Here is a 22,128-nt window from a genome sequence, read left to right as displayed (position 1 = left end):
GGTCCAGCTGACTATTTCAAGAGAGCTTTGCAGGGGATGGCAGATGAATGGTTTTTTGTTTTTCAAGATAGGGTTTCTCTGAATTGCTTTGGAGTCTGGCCTGGAACTCACTCTGTAGAACAGGCTGGCAGATGAATGAGGGCTTATCCAGGCCTGTATGCTATGCACTTGACCCCTCTGAAGAACAATTACGAGAGAGAGTATTCCTAAACAGCACATATATTAGAAAACTTGTCATTTTAAAAATATGGTTGTCACTAGCCAACATGGACTGAAACCTAAAGCCTCTCTGGGAGATGGTGCCCAGAAAACAGCGGCTGGCGCCAGGTCTGAGACCCGAGGAGCAGCCTCTGCCTAGCCCAGTGTCAGGAACCTTATGCCCCACACTTGCTGGCACTTGAACTGGTCATTTGAGACAGTTGTCAGTCCTCCATTTTCCTCGGGGCTGGTCTGGACTAAGCCTTTTTCTCATAAAGGAATAGCTGCTGGAGCATAGCTCCAGGGAGCACAGGCTTACGATGTGCAAGGCCACAGGTTGTAGCCCATGAGAAAATAATTTGTGGTTTACCTTTGAGGTAAATTCTACAAACCAAAGCATCAAGACACATGCTTTTGCTGGGCGCTGGTGGCGCACGCCTTTAATCCCAGCACTCCGGAGACAGAGGCAGGCGGATCTCTGTGAGTTCGAGGCCAGCCTGGTCTACAGAGCGAGTTCCAGGACAGCCCCCAAAACAATACAGAGAAACCCTGTCTCGAAAAACCAAAACCAAAAAACACTTGCTTTCTACCTCCAGGAACATGGATCCCAAGGGAACAGCCCTGAGGGTTGGGGACAGCTCCTCAGCTGCCATTCACCTGGGTGTCCTTGGCCCAGCACTGTGACAAGGTACAAGGGGAGACTGTTGTGAGATGCTAACAGATCCTAGCCTGATACTACATCGTTATTAAGGCAATTTCATTAGCTTTGGGAGGATACAGGTGGCGCTCGCCCACGTTTCACGAGTAGAAAGTGCTGCCTGAGGCCGCACAGCTATGAGAAACTAGCACAAACCGCGGCCCAGAAGCAGTCTTAATGCTTTATACTCAAAACACAGACTCTCCAAACAATTCCACCCCACCGTGAAGGGCATGAAACCTGTTCCAGAGACCTCTAGAGGAAGGTTTGGCCCAAGAAAGTAGATGAAAAACAACAAAGGGAGGCAGCTCCTTCTGTGGGATCCATAGCGCAGCCTGGCGGGAGCAGAGGCCTGACTGCAGCTCGGGTTCCATTATCTCGGGCAGTCAGCTGGCTCCAAGACTGGACAGTGGGATCACTTGTCACCTCGGAGGATCAAGTTGTGTGACTGCCCCTGCGGTGGTGCGGGTGGGAAAGCTCTTGGTCTTTTTGAATGAAGAGATGTAGTATCTCAAGCATACATCTCCCGGGTTTGCTCTGTCCCATCAAATCAACCTTTGAGCCATTCTCAATAGTTTTCCCTTCTGTGAGGAGCAGGCTACTCGCTCGGTGGTTGCCTGGAAGGGTACTTTCTAAGCCACTTTACGGAGGAAAGGACACATGTCCTTAGAAAGCAGCCGAAATGACAGGTCCTGTATTTGCAGGCCTCGTAGTTTGCCGGGGGGCGCTTCTTGGGGCAGATAAGCCCGAGGGGTGAGACAGGTAAAGAGATGGTTTTCCTATTTATGCTGGGGAGCACAACGGTCTAAAGATGCGAAACTGCGACCCAGCTTCTGAACGGACAGTGTTTGAAAAGACGCACCGCAGTTGTGCGAGGTCGGGCCGGCAAAGCACGATAGAGCAGGTGAGAAATGAACCTAGGCCAGCTTGCTCTGGTACCTCTTTGAGAACCTCCTAATTCCGAGAGGCCGAGCTGCGCTAAGTTCCGGGCGGCTCACCCTGGCTTTAGTGTAGAAGATGAGGGGGGAGGACGCAGAGCGGGTGCTCTGGATCGAGGTGACCACGACATGAGGTAGAGAGCAGATGGCTCAAATGGGGACCTTTAAGGAGATGAAGTGCCTCCGCCGGGAAACGTTCACTTACTGTGTGCCTACTGTGTGCCGGGTGGTTCTAGGCGCTGCGTGGTGTCGCAGACACAGGTGGCGCGCGGCTGCGTGGGCAGAGCCTGTCGCCCAGCCCAGGAAAGGAAGCGCGCTCGCCTAGGGCAGCCGGGGGATGCTGATGGCCCCCTCCCAGAGGCGCAGGGCCGGGTAGAGCGGCTCCTGGAAGGAGGCATGGAAGGTGTGCAGGTGGCTCATGCCACCCGACACATCGTAGAAGGCCAGAACGCCGGCTTCGTAGTCCAGGAAGACGCCGAGCCGGTGGGGGTCGCGGCGGGGCCGCAGGCGGCTTCGCTGGCAGTCGTGGAAGGCCCAGTACTCCAGGTCGTAGCGCTTCACGCACCACGACTCGCGGTTGCAGCCCAGGCGGGCGGCGGCGGAGGCCCCGTGGCGCCGCAGCGACGGGTAGGCCGCGCCCACCCACCAGCCCACGCCCGCCTCCTGCACGTCCACCTCCCAGTAGTGGCGTCCGGCCGCGAAGCCGTCGCGGCCCAGCACCTGGCGCAGAGCGTCGAAGCGGGGCGCGGGGCGCGGCCCCAGGCGGCCCAGCAGCGCGCAGCGCACGGTCAGCCCGTCCGTCGACAGGCGCAGGCGGGTGTGCATGGTGTCCGGGTCCAGCGTGGGCGTGCGGGCGTCTGCGGAGACAGCGGGAGACACGGCCGTCGGAGGGGGCGGGGCCAACGGCCCCGCCCACACGGCCCCGCCCACCACCTCCGACCCCTGGGGTGAGCACGCAGCTGCGGAAAGGGCGGGAGGCTGTTTTGGAACTCTCTGTAGACCAGGCTTGGTGTCGAACTCACAGAGATCTGCCTGCCTCTGCCTCCCGAGTACTGGGATTAAAGGTGAGCACCATCAACGCCCTGCAATCTACTATTCATTAATTCAACAAATTGAACAGAATTCATGGTTTAGAGTTGGATCCAGCTGATGTAAATTTGAAACTCACTTGGGCTACAGAGTAAAACCCTGTCTCAAAATGAAAAACAAAATAGTGAAGAATAGAGAAGAGAGTAGAATGTAACCATAACTTTTAATAGTTATTGTGATCACTGGAAGTAATGAGTAAAAGCTGCTTGACTTGATGAAAATTAATGTCTATTTGATGTGATACTGGGTAACTTTAAAAGAGCATTATTGAAATAGAGCACTGTTGCTATACTATTACATAAAGTTATAGCAGATTGTACCTTGGTGCTAATTTAAAATACCTGACACAATTTTTATTTGTTTTTGAGACGGGGTGTCTCTGTTCATCACTGACTGTCCTGGAACTTGCTTTGTAGACCGGGCTGGCCTTGAACTCAGAGATCTGCCTGCCTCTGCCTCCTGAGTGAATGCTGGGATTGAAGGCATGCACCACCACTGCCTGGCAGCACAGTTTTTTTTTTTTTTTCTAAGATTTTACTTATTTATTGTAAATACCATGTTATGCCTGCATGTCTGCCTGCAGACCAGAAGAGGGCACCAGATCTCATTATATATGGCTGTGACCCACCATATGGTTGCTGGGATTTGAACTCAGAATCTCTGGAAGAGCTGCTAATACTCTTGCTCTCTGAGCCATCTCTCCAGCCCCATCAACACAGTATTTTCAAATGTCTGAAAGAGTAATCAGTGTAAGCTGGTGGAAGTTATCTCTGGATACAATGGCTGTTTTCTTTTTGTGTGTAATCTCTGGTTTTCTTAACAGTAATTCCTTTGTCTTCCTCTCTTTAGCTCTTTCTCTCGTTGCTGGTAATGCTGGGAATTAAACTCAGGCATGCCTCACACACACCAGCAAGCACCCCGTCACTGAGCTTCCTCTACCCCTACTTCTGTAAATTTTTAGGGGGACAAATAAGAGATGGTTCACAATTTTCCAGTAAAAGAAAACAGATTATATAACAGTACTTATGGGTGCCCTCTTCTGGAATGCAGGCACACATGCAAGCAGAACACTGTATACGCAATAAATAATCTTAAAAAAACATGTATAGCATGATACCATGTTGTATGTGTATTAGCTATGCCCCAAAATAATAATAAGCTGGGCATGGTAGAACTTGCCAGTAATCCCAGCACTTGGGAAGTAGAGGCAGGAGAATCAGGAGTTCAAGGTCAGCCTTGGCTATGTAACAACGTCAGTACTTGAGAGGTAGAGGCAGGTGGATCTTGAGTTCAAGAACAACCTGGTCTACAGAGAGTTCCAGGACAGCCAGGGTTGGTCCCCAAAAACCAAAATGTGTGGAACTGCACCCAGCAAAAATGTTTTTAAAATCCTTGTTTGGAAACAAGCCTCCTAACAGGAAGTGGGAAGGAAGGTTCATTTCCTGTCCCTCCTCCACCTCTGCCCCTCACCCAACCCCCTAATCCCCCCTCGCCCCTGTCCCCGGGGTCTTACATTTCAAGAAGAGTGACCGCTCGGGTGAAGGGCTGGTTTTCAGCAAGGCGCCTGGCTTGGAGCTGGAGGGGCCAGATAGCTGGCAGTTTATGTCTGTAAGGAATTGCAAGTGTGAGAAGAAGAAGATACAGACTTTGGAGGGCAAGGACCCCCAACACCACAGCCACTCATTGGAGGCAGCAGGGACGAGCCTCGGGGGCAGCCTTCCCAGAGAGCAGTGCTGAGTTTGCAGGAAGGTGCATGGCAGGAAGCCTAAAGGTTTTTTTGGGGGGAGCACCGAGCCACGGATCTTCTGGCCAAGGGTCTGAGTTCAGTTCCCAGCACCCGTGTTGGGTGGCTCAGAACCACCTGTAACTCCAGGTTCAGGAGACTGACCACATGCCCCATCCCGTCCACAGACACTGCACTGGTGCACAAAACCACCACAGATAGACAACACATGCATCATTTAAAGAAAAGAAAGAAAGCTGTCAACAGCACTGTAATTCCCTGTCATGGTATGCTCCTCCTCCCAAGGATCTGAAATTAATGGTTGCTGGGGACAGAGCCATTTTCTTCAGTGCACAGTCTTTGGCAAATGCCTATACTCTAGTAAATAAGTTCTTGTCCACACTCTTGTAAGTAGCTTTAACTAAATCAGGCTCACGCTCACACGCGCACTAAAGCAGAAGAGGGCTGGCACAGGGAGAGACCCTTCGGAATGGGAGGGGACAAGAGAGGGTGATGGGGGCTGCAGAGATGGTTCAGCCATTTGGAGCCCTGGCTGTGAGCCCGTGTTCCATTCCCAGCACCCACAGGCTGCTCACAAGAGTCTGTTCCAGAAGATCTTCCGCCCTCTTTTGACCTCGCAGGCACTGTGTACGTGTGGTGGTTACACATTCAGGCAAAGCATCCATACACGTAAAATAAAAAGTAAGTCTGAGAGAGAGAGAGAGGGTAATTGGTCAAATACATTATATGTGTGTGTGAAAATGTCATAATGAAACCTATTTTTATGTATAATTAATATATGATTATAAGTACTCAAACGGGCAAAATTGATCACACACACAAAGCCCAGCTAAGCCTGCAGAGAGGTCTACTTCTCAGAAGAGCACAGGGTGGGAGGTTGTTCTGGCAAGAGGACCCCTTAGGAAAACCTCCTTGGGGACCCTGCCTGCCCGTCCCTGGATCTTGCCCTTCATCACCATGGCCTGTAAGTGACAAGGGGGTGACCTTGGCGAAGGCCTCACCCCTCTCCAGACACTAGAGTCAGTCGTGTTGTTACCCGCGTGGGACTCTTCCCCAACTCCTGAGAACCTCCTTCTTCTTGCTCATTCCCAGAGCCTTCCATCCTGGTTATATTTTGTCACACTGACACAGACTGCGTTATCTGGGAAGAGGGGCCTGGACTGAGAAAACCCCGCCACCAGATTGACAGTAGACGAGTCTGTAGGACATTTTTCCCTCCTCTGTCTGTCTCCTTCTCTCCTTCCTTTCGACAGGGTTTTTCTGTGTATCCCTGGCTGTCCTAGAACTTGCTAGGTGGATCAGGCTGGCCTTGAACTCACAGAGATGTCTGCCTCTGCTCCTCGTACACACACTGAGTGCTGAGCTGAAGGTGTGTGCCACCATGCCTGGCACTGGGGGACATTTTTCTTGATTAGTGATCGCTGTGGAAGCACCCAGCCCACTGTGGGTGACGCTGCCCTTGGGCAGGTGGACCTGGGTGGCTGAAGGAAGCAGGCGGGCAAGATAGGGAGCAGGCGGTGCGCAGTGTCCTCCATGGCCTCTGCATCAGCTCCCGCTCCTCGAGGTCCTGCCCTGGTTTCCCTCCGTGGTGGGCTGTTAGCTGTAAGGTGGAATAACTCCTTCCCTCCCCAAGCTGCTTTTGATCGTTTATCACCTAACCCTGTAGGGCGGCTCCTCTCCATCATGCAGATGTGGAAGCAGATCTAGGAGACCACTGGGCAAGGGGACAGAAGGATGGCAGAGCTGTGAGTCACCTCTGTGCTTCCTGCCCGTTAGCCTCGGGACCTTCAGAGAGGCCTCCTCAGTGCCCACTCTGAAATGGCTCCTCATCTCCCTCTCCTCTGGCTTTCTTTTGCCTCAACAGTCCCGTGACCCCACACGTGCTGTCTGTCTCGGCCTCAGAGGACTGTGACACATGACAGGCACATGGCCAGTGTTGAGAGCGAATGCCACCACAGCTGAGGGGAGCGATGAAAGTTCAGTGTCAGGGACTCCTGAGTGTGCCACAAGTTTTGTGGGCACTTCAGGGCTGGACCCCAAACGCTTGTACCCTCCAGGTGTTTACTGCGGTTGAGGAAGGGCTCATTCGGCCATCTCACGAAGCCCCAGGCAAGCGATCAGGCCCTTCCTGAGTGGGGCAGAGGTGAGGTGACAGGGAGGAGGAGGGAGGGAGGGAGCTGAACGGCCTCGGGTGTGTACAGCTGTGTCGGCCACCTGCAGGGATGGTGGCCGGCCCTGGGCGGAAGAGGAGGGGTAAGAGCTAGCAAGCTATTGGCGTGAGCAGACCCCGGAGAGCGGCAGGCAGGACCCCGGCTCAGGACAGGTGGAGGTGGCCTCGGCTGTTAAGGGTGGGTTGGGATGGGGCGTGGTGGCACAGACCTGAAATCACTCTGGAGCCTGAGTTAGGAGGACAAGGCCAGCCTGAGCAACTTACCTGACTCGCCTGAACTAAGAGAGCCACGGAGTTACCTCAGCGGCAGAGGGCTTCTTCAGCAAGCTCCAGGCCCTGTGCTGCATTCCAAGTAGTGGGAGTGGGGGGTGGGGGTGGAGCAGCGCTAAGCCAGGAGCTCCTAACTGCCCCGCCCGGGCATGGTGGGGGAAAGGTGTGACTTCAGTTGTCAGCTGCCTCTGGCTCCCACCGCCCTGAGTCCTGTCACCATGACAGGCTGCAGGTGCGGGCCAAGTGAATCCTTCCTGCCAGACGTGCTGTGTCACCCGACTCACGAGGCAACTCACTTTCCTTCAGGCGAGTGTCCATTGGTGTCTGTAAAGTGTCCCGGATGGCTTCCATAAATGTCTTAAAGAAGTTCTTGACGGGCTCGAAGGACAGGGGCACAGGGTGGCTCAGCTCCGAGGGGCGCATGTGCTGCTCCATGTCCGGCTTAGTGGCTATGTATGCCTGCGTGGACAGGCACACGGTCAGAATGGCCCCAGGGGCTGCAAGCCGTACGGAGCCTCGACTGCACACCCGAGAAGAGCCCCAGCCAGGCAGGACCCGTTCTGCCTAGCCGCCGTGGTCAGGATGAGCTGTACCGCAGAGCAGTGGCCTGAGGCATAAGGCACACAGAGCCGCGGGTAGCCCTCCCCCTTCTTCCCCTCTCCTCCCCTCTCCCCTCCCTTCCCACAGGTCCCCAGGAGGGCATGAGCAAGGGGAATGACCAGACCATGGCGTTAAAGTCAGGCCACTGGGAGGGTCTGCCTTGGGCAGATGCGCCAAATCTTGGAAGACCTGGGTTCCACTCTGTTTCATCTTGTTTCGCTGGGACATGGATTTGTGGAGCCTAGGCTGACCCCGAACTCCTGATCCCTCCTACCTCCACCTCCAAGATGCTGGGATTACAGGCACATTTCACTGTTCCTGGCTAGACCCAGGTTCTGATCCTACCGGAGTGTGAGTCCCAATGAGTCCTACTTCCCTTAGCCCCAAGTCTCATCTACCAGAAGCCTTACTACACGACTATAAATATCTGAGCTAAGATTCATGCATTGGTTAGGTAAGAACGGCTCCCATAGGCTCATATATTCAAATAGTTGGTCATCAAAGAGTGGCACTGCTTGTTGGAGTAGGTGGGACCTTATTGGAGGAAGTGTGTCCCTGGGGTGGGCTCTGAGGCTTCAGATGCTCCTGTCAGCCCAGTGTGTCTGATAGTCTCTTCCAGCTGCTTCTTTCGGATGTAGAACTCTCAGCCACTCTTCCAGCCCCGTGTCTGTATGCCACAGGCTTCCTGCCATGACTATGGGGACTAAACCTCTGAAACCGCGAGCCGGCTCCAGGTAAATGCTTTCTTTTGTAAGAGTTGCCAGGGTCAGCCAGGCAGTGGCGCATGCCTTTAATCCCAGCACTCAGGAGGCAGAGGCAGGCGGATCTCTGTGAGTTTGAGGCCAGCCTGGTCTATAGAGCGAGTTCCAGGACAGCCAGGGATGCACAAAGAAGCCCTACCTCAAAAAAAAAAAAAAAAAAAAAAAAAAAAAAAAGAAAGGTTGTGGGGACACCAGACCTTGAGCAGAAACTCACTTCCCCTTCGGCCTGGGAGCAGGCAGCTGTGTAATGTTTACTGAAAACAATTCAGTGCTAAAGCTCTTGATAGGGCTCAGATAAGGGCTCGCTCACTGAAACACCATGACTTTCACACCCCCTACGGCTAGATGCCTCTTCCTGTTTCCCTGCGGTGTCTCCCCGATTCTGGGGCCGGAGATTAAACCACCAGCCAGGAGGGTGAGAAGTCTGGAAAGAATGGTATGTAGATGAATGGCAGAAGTCCTTAAAAAGGGAAGCTCCTTTTTCTTAGAGAGACTTCTCCTGAGAGCTCTCTCCTAAGCGGACTGGGGTCTCCTCCTAAGCTGACTTGGGAAGCATAAAGTTTTCTTAAAGCAACCGACCGGTCTCTGTGTCATCTATCGCGACCACCTCGCTACATTCTCGGATGCAGGCCACACAGCAGGTGCGACAAAAGGTTGCCATGGTCATTTTGTCTCTTCAGCAATAAAACACTAAGACAATTCACAAAGTGCTTGCAGCTCAGGGGTCCTGGGAACCGGTGCCGTTAAGATATATGTATATTAATTATCATAACAGTGCATACTTCCTGACTGTGTGGTGTGATGGCACTAAAGTCTACATGCCAGCCAGGGAAACCCTGTGCCCTTCCCCAGTGTGTAAAAGTCATGTTCGATGCCACAGTGACCCGGGTGCAATACGGGTAGCCAGTGGCAGCTTCAGGGTCAGGAAACGCCCGTACCTGCAGCAGCTGGACGGGGTTGGGCTCCAGGCTGGTTACCCACACCCTGGTAGAGAAATCATCCATGACCCCAATCTGCTCCCTGCAAGACTCGGCTTGCTCTCTGTACACCTGGAGGGTGCGCTCTGTGTTCTTATCGATGAACTTTTTGGCGAGTACTTCCTCTTCATCCAGGAGTAATCTGAGTTCTGTGAACTTCTGTGTCAGCCAGGCTTTACTTGAGTCTGCATAAGCCTTAAAGAAAAAAAAAAGTTCATTGTAGACAATACACTTGCCAACCAGGAAGTCTTGAACAGAAAATATCTGCAGAGTGAGTCCAGTCAAACCAAGAGGCCACTCATCAAAAATACAGTTTTCCTAAGCACTGGCAAATAGTTTTGAGACAGGGTTTCTCTGTGTAGCTCTGGCTATCCTGGAACTCACTCTGTAGGCCAGACCTTGAACTCAGATAGTCACCTGCCTCTGCCCTGAGTGCTGGGATTAAAGGTGTGTGACACCACACCTAAAGAGCCTTTCCCCAACCTTCCTGCTTTCCGTCTTCCCTCTTTGTCCCCACCCCTTTTTTGGGGGGGGCTAGAGCGATGGCTCAGCAGTTAAGAGCATTGGCTGCTCTTCCAGAGGACCTGAGTTCAATTCCCAGCAACCACATGGTGGCTCACAACCATCTATAATGGGATCCAATGCCCACCTCTGGGAAGCAGGGAAAAATGTAGACAGAGCACTCATATAAATAAATAAATTTAAAAAAAATAGATAAGAATAAGTGTTAAGAAAACTTTCAGACACGGATGTAGAACTCTCAGCCACTACAAAGTCTTTCTCTGTAGCCCAGGTGGCCTCTAACTCCTAATGCTTTCACCTCAGCTCCCTTCCTGGGTCCTGCAAGTATGTGTATCATGCCTGGCTTAAAGGTCCTCTGTGAGCTGGGCACAGAGCACAGCTGGCCGAGAGCTGCCTGACATGCACCATGCCTTGGAGACACAGGGTAATGCGGTGTGCCCCAAAGATAGAGGCAAGAAGATCTGAGCTCAGGGTCATCACCAGCTACGTTCAAGGCCAGCCTGGTCGTCATGAGATCTTGTCTAGTAAAACAAAGACAAAATCCTTGGGATGATATGGGAGGACCTGAGGGAGGGGAAAGAATTTGATCAAAATATATTGTATGAAAAAAATAAAAATAAAAATGTAATAAAATCCTTTGTAAAAGTGAGTGAGGGGGCAGATAGCAAAATGTCTAAAAATATAGCAAACACTGCATAAAGGCTTGGAGTTAATTCAGTGGTAGAGAGCTTCCCTGACCCAGGAGGCCCTACGTTTGATCTCCAGCACCTAAAGTATAAAATTACACTGAGAGACACAAAAAGCCTTAACTACTGGTTCCTTTTATGGGCAGAAAATGTATTCACCTGTATGGAAGACTTCTGCACTGAGCCCAGAGCAAGCATTTATACATAGAGATTAGTCAGTCTCTGTTTTCTACATAGCACAATCAAGTTTGCTAATTATATAAATCATGTAATCATACAATGCAAAATGCATAGCATATCCTTGAAACAGGATCCAGTGCTTTGACAGATGCTACAGCATGAATGAACCAAAAAGACTCAACCCTAGCCAAGCGATGGTGGTGCACGCCTTTAATCCCAGCACTCGGGAGGCAGAGGCAGGTGGATCTCTGGGAGTTCGAGGCCAGCCTGATCTACAAGAGCTAGTTCCAGGACAGCCTCCAAAGCCACAGAGAAACCCTGTCTCACAAAAAACAAACAAACAAACTTTAAGACTCAACCCTAAGCAAAATAAGCCATATTAAACATGCACACGCACACATGCTCACACACACACACACTCCCACACGCTCCCACACACACACACACACACACACACCTGCCTTTACAAGAATATCTACACAAGCACAGTGACAGGAAGTGGAGAACTGTTACCAGGGGCTAAGAAGGGGACTGAATACTGACTGGGCAGGGACTGCTTAATGGCATCTCTTTCTTTTCTTCCTTTTTTTTTCCGAGACAGGGTTTCTCTGTGTAGCCCTGGCTGTCCTGGAACTCACTCTGTAGATCAGGCCTGCCTTGGTGTCCTGAGTGCTGGGATTAAGGCGTGCACCACCATGGCCTGGCCTTTTTTTTTTTAGTTGATTTAAAAATATAGTATGTGCATGTCTGTGTGGGCATGTACTCATGAGAATGAGTATATGTCAGGGACAAGGACAAGGACAACAATGTGCAGGAAGCAAGGCCACTGAGCCTTGCTTCCTGCTCTCAGTTCAGTTTCTATTTGTTTCTGTTATTCCTGTTAGGTGGGGTTCTTTGTTTGTTTGTTTTCAATACAATATGTACCCTTGGCTGGCTTGGTGCTTGACATATACCCCAGGCTGGCCTTGAACTCACAGCTATCCTCCTGACTTTGTAACAGGGTTCTAGACTTTAGCACAACTGAGTCCATGATAGAAATAGCATTCAAGCCATGAAACATGGTAACATGCTAACATAGTAACATGGTCACATAGACAGTTACCACCTGACAAAACTGAAACAAAAGATCTGATCCATTCGAGTCCACAGTTCTGGGAAAGTCTCTAAATGTACTAATCTTGCTTTTTAGCTTCGGAAGTTCCAATTCTGGCTAACTGTTCTTGTTAACTGAAGTATGTCAACCCAGAACATGTTTTTTTTTTTGCTTTAAAGCTCACCCTGAGAAATGTACAAAGCTGCACCGGGATCCTAAGCATCCAGTATAGTCACTGGCTGGTCAATAAAGACTTTTTTTTTGTTTTTGTTTTTCGAGACAGGGTTTCTCTATATTATTTTGGAGCCTTCCCTGGAACTCACTCGGTAGACCAGGCTGGTCTCGAACTCACAGAGATCCACCTGCCTCTGCCTCCCAAGTGCTGGGATTAAAGGCGTGCACCACCACCACCCACCAGGATTTTTTATTGGTTTAAACCCATGTCTGAGCAGTCTTCTCTCTCTGGTGGGCATCCCACAACTCCTCAGCCTCCCACATGCTGAGATCATGAACAAGTTCTGGAAATAGATAATGGCCATGTTTGCACACAAGGCGAATGTAAGTCATGCCACTGGTAGAGTCAGCCTTATTTATGAATACTTGGCACTATAAAAGGGGATCAGTTCAATTCCTGTCACCTACAAGATGGCTCACAACCCCTGTAACTTCCAGAGCATCTGTCACCCATTTCCATGGGCACTAGGCGCACATGTGCACAGCTATACATGCAAACAAAACACCATACATGTAAAACATTAGAAAGTAAGAATGCCTTCATGTTTACTTACACAATGAAAAAAGCAGAAAGCATCTATAAGTCTAAAAACTAGAGCTGCTCGTCGAGGCATGCAAACTTCCTTAGCGCCTACACAGCAGAGTGGGCCCTGTGAAGGCCAGGCTTTCCCGTGACACTGGGCTTTTGATTGCTTTTTTTCTAATACTAGTCATGAGTTCAAGCCTTACAGGTGCCAGGCTAGCCCTTTGACACTGAGATGTGCCCTCTTCTTTTTCAAGACAAGGTCACCCTTGTGTAGCCCAGGCTGGTCTCAAACACAGACCCTCTTGCCACTGCCTCCCGAGTAGGAGGACTACAGGCCAGTGCCATTATTCGGGCCTCCATGTGCTTTCTTGACAGGACAGCTGTGGTTTGGCAAGAGATGGGAAGTGAGTTTCTGTGTCTCCTACCAAAGTATTTAAGCAGTAGCTAGGTTCTGGGGCCAGCTTGCGCGCCCATGGCCTGGCCACATTTGTAACCTGGATATTGGTATATCTTTATGAATGACCAAGGGAAGGGAGGGAAATGTGTTTCCGTCCACAGCCATACGACACTGAATGAGACGGACTCGGTGTGATCTCAGAAAGGAGGCAGCTCTGGCCTGGTTGGTGCGTGGATAGGAGGAAACACGTTCCAAAGCCTTGAATGATGAACACATGTTGAGTCAATGGGATGAACCAGGCAGACCCCTGGAGAGACACCAACGGGATTCATTGTTCCTTCCAGCTGAGCTAAGTTCCAAGCAGCCCTGAAGATTCATTTTGTCACAAAGAATATCTCAAATAATGACATTGCACTCCACTGTCTGTGTGTGTGTGGGGGGGTAGGAGGAGCTACTGGAAGTTCAGCAGAGATGCCTATAGCACAGCACAGGATGCAGAGTGGTACTCAGAGATGCAGGGGCGGGGTAGGCAGAGGGAGACGGGAGGGGGAGAAAGAGAGGGAGATGGGAGAGCAAGTAGAGAGACAGAGGGAGGGGGAGAGGGGAGGGAAGAAAAGGGAAGCAGAGGAGGCAGAGGGGAGGAAGGGGAGGGAGGGAGGGAGACAGAGAGAGATAGACAGAGAGAAAAACAAGGAAGTTGGTTGCCAGTCTGGGTCTCATAGAGTCAAACTCAAGCTGGATTCCTCACTAAACTTCAGAGTTTGGACCTGGGCTGGGTGGGGCTGGTGGAGGGCAAGCCCCTGCAGAGGCTAGTCGAGAAGAGTCTGTGGACAACCAGCAAGAAAACCTGACCAGTCAGGAAGCCCTGATCAGGGAGCCTGAGAGATGGATTTAGTGCATGGGGTGGATTTAGTGCATGGGATGGATTTAGTGCGTGGGTCATATAGCAGGGTGGATTTAGTGCATGGGGTGGATTTAGTGCATGGGGTGGATTTGTGCATGGGGTGGATTTGTGCATGGGGTGGATTTAGTGCATGGGGCACTGGCTGCTCTGTGACCAAACCTTTCTTCCAGAGGTGAGGTGGGGCTTTGAGGAGAAGACAGGAAGCTGCTTCTTGTGCACTGGGTGTACTGGACAACCCTACTGGGGGCTTTTGTGGGTGGTGCAGCCAGGGTGCGCGATGACCCTTTCCAGGCCATTTTAGATACAGTGGCCACGGCCAGCCTAGGGGGCAGAGGAGTGACTGTGCCCACCAGTGTGATGGAGGCCAGTAGTATGTTCAAGGTGAGCAGCACCGCCCGGCTACATCCTCATGTCCACAGACCCATGCTCTGGTTCTGTTCCTGTAGCTTTCCGGGACCATGAAGGCAGAGAGCCAGGAGCCTAGGGGAGTTATTGCAGCCCCTACTGGTGACCGGGTCTGATTCCAGCCTCTGCCTCATGTCCGTCTCCTGCCTTCCTCAGCTCCAAAGGCTGAGGTTCTCATTCTCCCTTGGTCAGCATGAGGAGAGACTGGGGGAAGGCAGAGGGGGAGGGGGAGGGAGCAGCAGGGTGTTCCTCCCAGCAGGGCAGTGTCCCAGGGTGGCTCCCACGAGTCCCTCCCTCCCCTAGCTCCCAGGAGACACACCTGCAGAGGTTCTAGACTCAGCCCCGGAGGCCCTGGGCCCTGTTTGTACTGACTGCAGGCTGGCTGGCTTCCTGTCTGAGCACCCCTGATGGGTTCTTCTGTTTAGTTCCTTTACTGGACCATGGTCTCTTCCTCCAGCTGAAACTCCAGACCCTTCCTATGTTCCCGGGTGGCCCAAGTCCCCCCTGCTATGTGACTCTTGATAAAATACTTCCCTTCCTGGCCTCCCCTTCCACATATATCTCCCCTTCCCTTTTGGGGGAGGCAGATGGATCTCTGTGCGTTCGAGGCCAGCCTGGTCTATAGTGTGAGTTTCAGGACAGCCGAGGCTACACAAAGAGACCCTGTCTTGAAAAAACAAAACAACAACAACAAATAGTTTAACTAAGTGCTGATGGTGGCTCAATGAGGAAAGACGCTTGCCACCGAGCCTGCCAACCTGAATGCAATCCCTGGGACCTACGTGGTGGAAGGAGAGACCCAACTCCCGAAAGTAGCCCTCTGATCTCCACATATGAGTCATGGCATGCACACATACATTCACACCCACACCCCCACACAAATCAAATGTAATAAAAATCACTTAAACGAAGAAAGCAGAGTGCCTGGGGAGATGGCCCAGTGAATTAAATACTTGCTGCTCAAACATGAGAACCTGAGTTCAGAATCCCAGGACCAACATAAAAAAGCTGGGTGTGGGTTGGAGAGATGACTCATCGGTTAGGAGCACTGGCTGCTCTTGCAGAGGACCTGGGTTTGGTTCCCAGCACCCACGAGGTGGCTCACAATTGTCTGTTAACACCATCTCCAGAAGATCCGATGCCCTCCTCTGGCCTGCATGGGCACTGCACACCTGTGGCGCACCTTCATACATGAAGGCAAACACTCCTACACATAAAATAAAAATGAATTTTTTAAAAAGCAGGGGACGGCGGGTTGGGCCTACAATCCCACTTCTGGGGAGGTGGAGACAGGCTCCAAGGCCAGTCACTCTAGCTGAAGCTGGGAGTTCTGCATTCAGTGGGAAAGCCCATCTGAAAAACTAAGGAGGGTGACTGAGGAAGACACTTGAGGTCCTGAGTAATTCCCAGAGACCACGTGGTGGCTCTCACCATCTATAATGAGATGTGATGCCCGCTCCTGGCATGCAGGCAGAACACTGTCTACATAATAAATACAATCTTTTTGTTTCTGTTTTGGTTTTTTGAGTCAGAGTTTCTCTGTGTAACAGTCCTGGCTGTCCTGAAACTCACTCTGTAGACCAGGCTGGCCTCAAACTCACTGAGATCTACCTGTCTTTGCCTCCCAAGTGCTGGGACCAAAGGCGTGGGATACCACTGCCCGTCGGTAAACAAAGTACTTAAAAAAAAAAAGAAAAGAAAAGAAAAAAGAGACACTTGAAGTTGACTTCTGCCCCCATCACATGCACACATATGTACACTCACTTACATGAACACATGTGTCCACATACACGTGAGGGCAACCTGGAAGACACAGGCTGGTGAAACCCTATCCCCAAACAACAAACAAACTTCACTGCACAGAATGCAGGATTCAGAGAGAACGGTGCTGCTGTGTTGTCAATGTCCAGCGCTAGTAGGAGGAAACATCTAAGGCTGCATCTAGGCAGGCTACCCCTGCCACGCCAATGCCTTGAGTCCCTGGAGAGCCACGACAAGGACGCACACAGCCTTTGAGGGTGTGGGCTGGAGACTGACAACGCAACTTTGTCCCCTGGAAAGGAGTGGTGATTGGCTGGGTCACTGGCTTCTGCACAACAGACTTTGGACTACCTGAACTTTATTGGTCTGTTTACAAAGCCCCATGGGTAGGTTTCCATACTAACTAACTTGCCTAAATTAGGCCTCTAAATCCAGAATAGCCCGCTGTTGACACCTGCCAGTGTTCAACACAATGCTTGTCCCGTCTCACTGTGAAAACTGGGAAGAGCTGGGGACATAGCTCCGTGATAGAGAGCTGCTCTCACAGTCCCGAACTTGGATCCTAGTACCCATGTCTAGCGGCTCACAACCACCTGTAATTCCAGCTCCAAGTGATCTAATGCCCTATCCTGGACTTCATGGGCCCCCAAATGCATGTAGCAGACGCAAAGACACAGACACATACACACAAATGAAAATAAATGAAAGACATACAGAGTTTGACTGCTATGCTATTTCAAGATCTATTATCAGCTATATTAGTCCTAACCACGTAGACACATGGTTCACAGACACACACAAAAATACATAAATAATAATCATAACTTAAAGAACTGCTCTGCCTGTAGATCCCACGTGCTGGGCTGACACAGACACTATCAGATTCTGGGCTGGGCACTGAGGAACAGTTTTGTGTCATAGAAATAACCCTCAGCCACACAAGTGAAGGAACAGGATATTTCTCTACAGGGTCTTTGTAGCTTCCTATGACTCTAGAATTGTTGCAAAGCAAAATGTTTAGGAATTGCTGACACACACAAAAAAACTAGAAAAAAAAGAGTTGCTGACACTTGCGACTCCTCCGACTCTCTTGCTCGCTGCTGTTGCCTGGGGAACAGTTTTCAATGTTCACTTGCCAGGTCCTTTTGAAATGGTTTATCTTTCTGAGCCCAGAGCCTAGCTTCCTCCCCGCCCCCCCAGACAGGGTTTCTCTGTATTGTTTTGGAGGCTGTCCTGGAACTGGCTCTGTAGACCAGGCTGGCCTCGAACTCACAGAGATCCGCCTGCCTCTGCCTCCCGAGTGCTGGGATTAAAGGCATGCGCCACCAACACCCAGCAGACAGAGCCTAGCTTTTTAAAAAACTTCTATTTTATTTACTGTTGTTGCCTGTGTGTGCTGTGTGTGAGGACGTGTGTGTATGTGTGTGTGTGTGAGGACGTGTGTGTGTGTGTGTGTGGATATGTGTGTGTGTGAGGACATGTGTGTGTGTGAGGACATGTGTGCACTGTTTGTAAGGACGTGTGTGTGTGTGTGTGTGTGTGTGTGTGTGTGTGTGTCAGAGGGCAACTCTCAGCAGGGCTCCTGCCTTGAGAGTGCTGGGACTGCAGGTGTGCACCGCCAAGCCTGGCCAGTGCTGCCCCAGAAGACTTGAGGGAGGGTCACTACTAATAATTAAGCTAGGGCCACCGATGGACCTGTGAAGATCCCCAGAACACCAGGACATGTAGCCCCCTGATCGAGAATAGATGTTAGGAAATGGGAAGCCAGTTTCACACTCAGAGGGCTGAGGCAGGGGAATTGTGAGTTTGAAGTAATCCTGGTTTGTGTAGTGGAGACCTCTTCTCAGTCAGCCAATCGATCAATCAATCGATCTTTGTGGTTAAGGTCTGTACTTCCAAATACTCAGGGGGCCAATGTAGGAGGCTCATGAGTTCAATGTCAGCCTGAGATCGATTAAGTTCGAGGCCAGTTTGGTTGGCTTAATAAGACCCTGTCTCAAAACAGAAATGTTTCACATGGTCCTGTAAATAACTCATCACTCATGTTCCTTTATGTAACCTCAATTAAACTTGCTGGTACCCACATATATACAGGATTGCTAGTTGGGACTCAGTGGGAGGGGGACAAGGAAGGAAAATGGGGTAAATATGATCAAAATATATTATATACATGTCTGAAAACCAATAAAATGGTGTTTTAAAGGAGATTTTGCAGAGACTCCAATTTTAATAAAAAGTTCACATTTTCAAACACACCCTGCCCCTCAAACAAAGTCAAAAGAAGTGTGGAAATGTATAGCTAGGTGGAAATACACTTGCCTAGCCCTGGGTTCAACCTCTAGTACCACAATAAAAGAAAGAAATAACATTGTGTCAAGTGGTGGTGGTGTACACCCTTAATTCCAGCATTCTGGAGGCAGAGGCAGGTGGATCTCTGAGTTAGAGACCAGCCTGGTCTACAGAGTGAGTTCCAGGACAGCCAGGGGTACATAGAGAAACCTTGTCTTGAAAAACCAACCAACCAACCAACCAACCAACCAAATAACGTTGTATGAAGGGGTAAGGCTGAAAAGTGTGTATCTATGGGCTATATTTGGACTCGATTCTCATGGCCAAAACCCTTAAGAGTGGTTTGCCCGCTCTGGGAGATAGCTCTGCTTTCCTTAGGGCAGTTCAGGGCATGGAAGGATGGAGGGCCAGTCCCTCTAGTCTTGGTAAGGAAAGATTGAGCCCTGGCGGGCTTGGTGAAGTGAAGATGCTGGTCTGCTGCCTGGGGAGGTGTGGGCAGAGGCTGCGGACACAAAGTTGGTAACACAGACCTTCAGGGCCACTCACCTGCACGCCTGCTTCCTGCCTGACCATGTACTGAGATCCCTAAGTTCGCATTGTTTCAAAGAGGACCCCTGTAGGTGCCCACGGCCCGCCAGCCCTGACACCTGTTAGGTGCCCACGCCCCGCCAGCGCTGACACCTGTCGGTCCTTGTTTTCCTGGGGCCACATACCAAACCCTGTGCACTGAGAAGGGAAGATGGGTGGGCGCACTTGCCTGGAGCCTTTCCCCGGTGTCCTCCAAGTGGGCTATGTTGTCAGCATGCTGGCGCTTCTTGGTCGCCAAACACTCTAAACAGTCCTGGATGCGTTTCTGAGATGAGTCAGGAGAGAAAGGAGAACCCTGTCACTTTCACGCTCTCATCCTCGCTTTCCCTTTGTCTATTTTTCTTAATCCCGTTTTCTTTACTTACAGGGTGGGGCCACGGGGCACGGGTGCCACAGTGTGCATGTGGGGGTCAGAGGACGATTTGCAGAGTCCCTTCTGTCTCTTTTGGACCAGGCCAGAAGGCGTGGCAGTAGGCGCCGCTGCCCGCTGAACCACGTCTGGCGCGCACCCCTGCATTTTCTCCCAGCAGAGGCACCCCAGGCTCTGGAAGCCGGTAGCTTGCCTCGTCACGTGGCTAGGAGGGCGGTGAGCAGATTCTGGCCCTCTGCGCCTCCCGCCAGCCTGGATGTCTGTCGCCTGCTTTCCATGTGTCTGCTCTTAGAAGGTGCTGGGTTTTTTTTTAAATACCTGCTTTTGGCCATTCTCCATCTTAGCTTTCCTTACATCTTGTCTTCCCCTTGCTGCCTGGGCCTAACACAGGAACAGGGGTGGGAGTCGATCCTGAATCAACCGGGATTACTAGGGCGTGGCAGTTTCCAGGGGAGAGCTGGAAACCCGAGGAAGCTGGCTGGAGCATGGGGCTCTAGAGTAGGAACAGAGCTGGGTCATGACCCTAGCTCTGCAGCCTTGTGCCCAAAATCCATTTCCTTCCCTGCAGACAGGGTTGCCGGGGAGACTAAATGAGGTTCTACTGCCTGACAAACAGCACATGCTCAGTACAGGTCTTTTTGCCACATTAACACCCAGGGAGCCCGTGTAGCAGTGGTGAATGCCTTTCCTGGCAGGGGGAACGGGGGCAGGGAAGGGGCTTAGCCTTGGTCCTAGCTTCCCCATGCTCATGAACTGTGACACCCAAGCCACCTACTGCCCAAGGTGGCTCAAGGGTACCCCAGCCTTCTGGTTTGAACCCTCCACCTCCAGTCGCAGGAACCCCAGGAAACCTTACTTACCCTTCCGGGCCATGTCCAATGGCGCCGCCTTGGGAAAGTATTCCTTAGCTTCCTGCCTCAAGCAAGTTCCACATCTTTTTCTGGCCCTCACTGACCACCACCTTGGACTCCCTACTGTGGTATTTACCACATGACATTGTTGACAGTCACCCCAACCAGCCAGGCAGTACAACCAGGTAAGGGGATGAGGGATGATCTGACCTAGGACTCGGCTCATGGCACAAAGAGTTTTTCCGAGCGGGCGTTTGATGAACGAATGTCTCCGTGAATGGGTAGAGGACTTAGTAAGGGCGCGTTATGTGGATGCATCGGTGAGATGAACCCTGAAATGGACAACTGAAGGAGATACTTGGACCACATCTCTGGAAAATAGCCTTGGATTTCGAAGTAGGATCATTCATAGGTACCAAAAGGAAGGTTCTGGAAGCAGGGGCATTTCTTATGAACTCAGGACTCTGTTAGCCACACTGTCCTTCCTCAGGCCTGAAGTCAATGGAGAGCATAAAGAAAGGTGCCGCCAGGCATAGTTCAAAAAACCTCTTGGAGATAGAAATAATAAAATCAGCTTTGTGGAGACAGAAGGTTGCGCCTCACCTGCCTTCCGGTTCTGAAGAGCCAGGGCCGCCTGGTAGATAACCAGTGAGCAGGACTAAGACTATCATAACACCTGGCTGCTGGGGGGGCCGTGGTGTTTGCATAGAAGGAGGAACCCTATTCAAGACAGGAACAGGGCCTTACTGAGTTTGCAAAACAATACAGGCCTTCAGGCCCCGGATGAGAATGGCCTTTTATGAACTCCAGTGTTCAGAGGCGTTTCTAGGCCTCGCGGAGAGCACTCGAACATTTTCTTTTTCTACACCCACGGCTCCAAAGCGGTTTTTTGACGTAGTCTCTCCATGTAGCACAGACTGGCCTTAAACTGTTTCCTGCCTCATGTTCCTTGGTGCTGGGTGTTAGGCGAGCGTCCCTGAGCCCTGGGCTGTGTAAACCTCAGGTTTTCGTTAAGCCTGCACAAGCAGTACCCCCAGCCATTCTTTCACTGGTGGCATGGGCTACCTTTGTCCTTCCACGGGGTTCTGCCTCTGAATCGTACGCCGCTTGCACCTAGGGGACCTCAGGGCCCCCTTAAGTTTCCAGGTCCAAACATGATTTGGCAGTGAGACCTGTCCGTTATTTCGGTTGCTTCTCGCATGAGCAATCTCCGCCCGCCCAGACCTGCGGCGAACGCCCCGCATCTCCCCACCTGCACGCTCGCAGCCTCCTCCTGAGCCAGGCCCACGGGGTGGCCGCGGTGGGCACCCAGCACGGGGCACAGCGCGCACACGCAACGGCCGCAGCGGCGACAGAAGAGCTCAGCCGGGCGTTCGCTGTGCTCAGCGCAGCGCCAGTTGCAAGCCCCGTTGGGTTCGACGGGCGCCGGCGCGCGGGCTGTCTCGCTCGCCATTTGCAGCGGTACCAGCTGCCCTCTCCGCAGTGTAGCCGGATGGAGTTGCTGGAGAATCGAAAGCTTGCTCGGGGCGGGGCTGGCGACCCAGCTCCCAGGGGCGGGCGCGGGGGTGGGGTGGGGTGGGGGTGGGGGCAATGATGACCCGCTGGGGAGCGATGCTGGGTCCCGCCTATCCCTGCTGGATCCGCAGCGCTGCATCCTTCTACTCTTCGCCCTTTGGAGGAGGCCACCATAGACGGGAACGCGAGGGCTCTCTTGCACGGAAGGTGGGCCTCCCACCCGATGATTCTGGTCTAGGGGCTTTCGGCAAACTGCCGCGTGGAGATAGATGCTTGATAGGGGTGGCCGGCCTTGAAGGGCCCCGTGTTTCCCACACTGCCACCATTCCCTTTTCCTGTAGTGCTCCTTCCATGGGGTCAGCC

General features: G+C 51.7%; 1 protein-coding gene across 2 annotated transcripts; it reads right to left on the bottom strand.

The window, feature by feature from the left end:
• Nucleotides 1–1,062: 1,062 nt before the first annotated feature.
• Nucleotides 1,063–21,718, bottom strand: Trim14 (tripartite motif containing 14). Of its 2 annotated transcripts, XR_005874210.1 has the most exons (7): nt 21,503–21,718; nt 19,199–19,294; nt 9,406–9,639; nt 7,403–7,565; nt 4,436–4,528; nt 2,039–2,690; nt 1,063–1,349 (listed from the first exon to the last, which is right to left on the bottom strand). XR_005874210.1 is itself a non-coding variant. In XM_040738713.1 (6 exons), the coding sequence occupies exons 1-6, from the start codon at nt 21,701–21,703 to the stop codon at nt 2,155–2,157; spliced, it is 1,323 nt and encodes a 440-aa protein (XP_040594647.1). In that variant the 5' UTR covers nt 21,704–21,718; the 3' UTR covers nt 1,063–2,154. The 2 variants fall into 2 exon arrangements, 1 of the variants encoding a protein (XP_040594647.1); XM_040738713.1 differs by having other exon boundaries at nt 1,063–2,690.
• Between the last annotated feature and the right edge of the window lie 410 nt (nt 21,719–22,128).

Source organism: Mesocricetus auratus, unplaced genomic scaffold, assembly GCF_017639785.1.
Source record: "Mesocricetus auratus isolate SY011 unplaced genomic scaffold, BCM_Maur_2.0 Super-Scaffold_6730, whole genome shotgun sequence".
NCBI lineage: Eukaryota > Metazoa > Chordata > Mammalia > Rodentia > Cricetidae > Mesocricetus > Mesocricetus auratus.
This window is presented reverse-complemented; position numbering and strand designations above follow the sequence as displayed.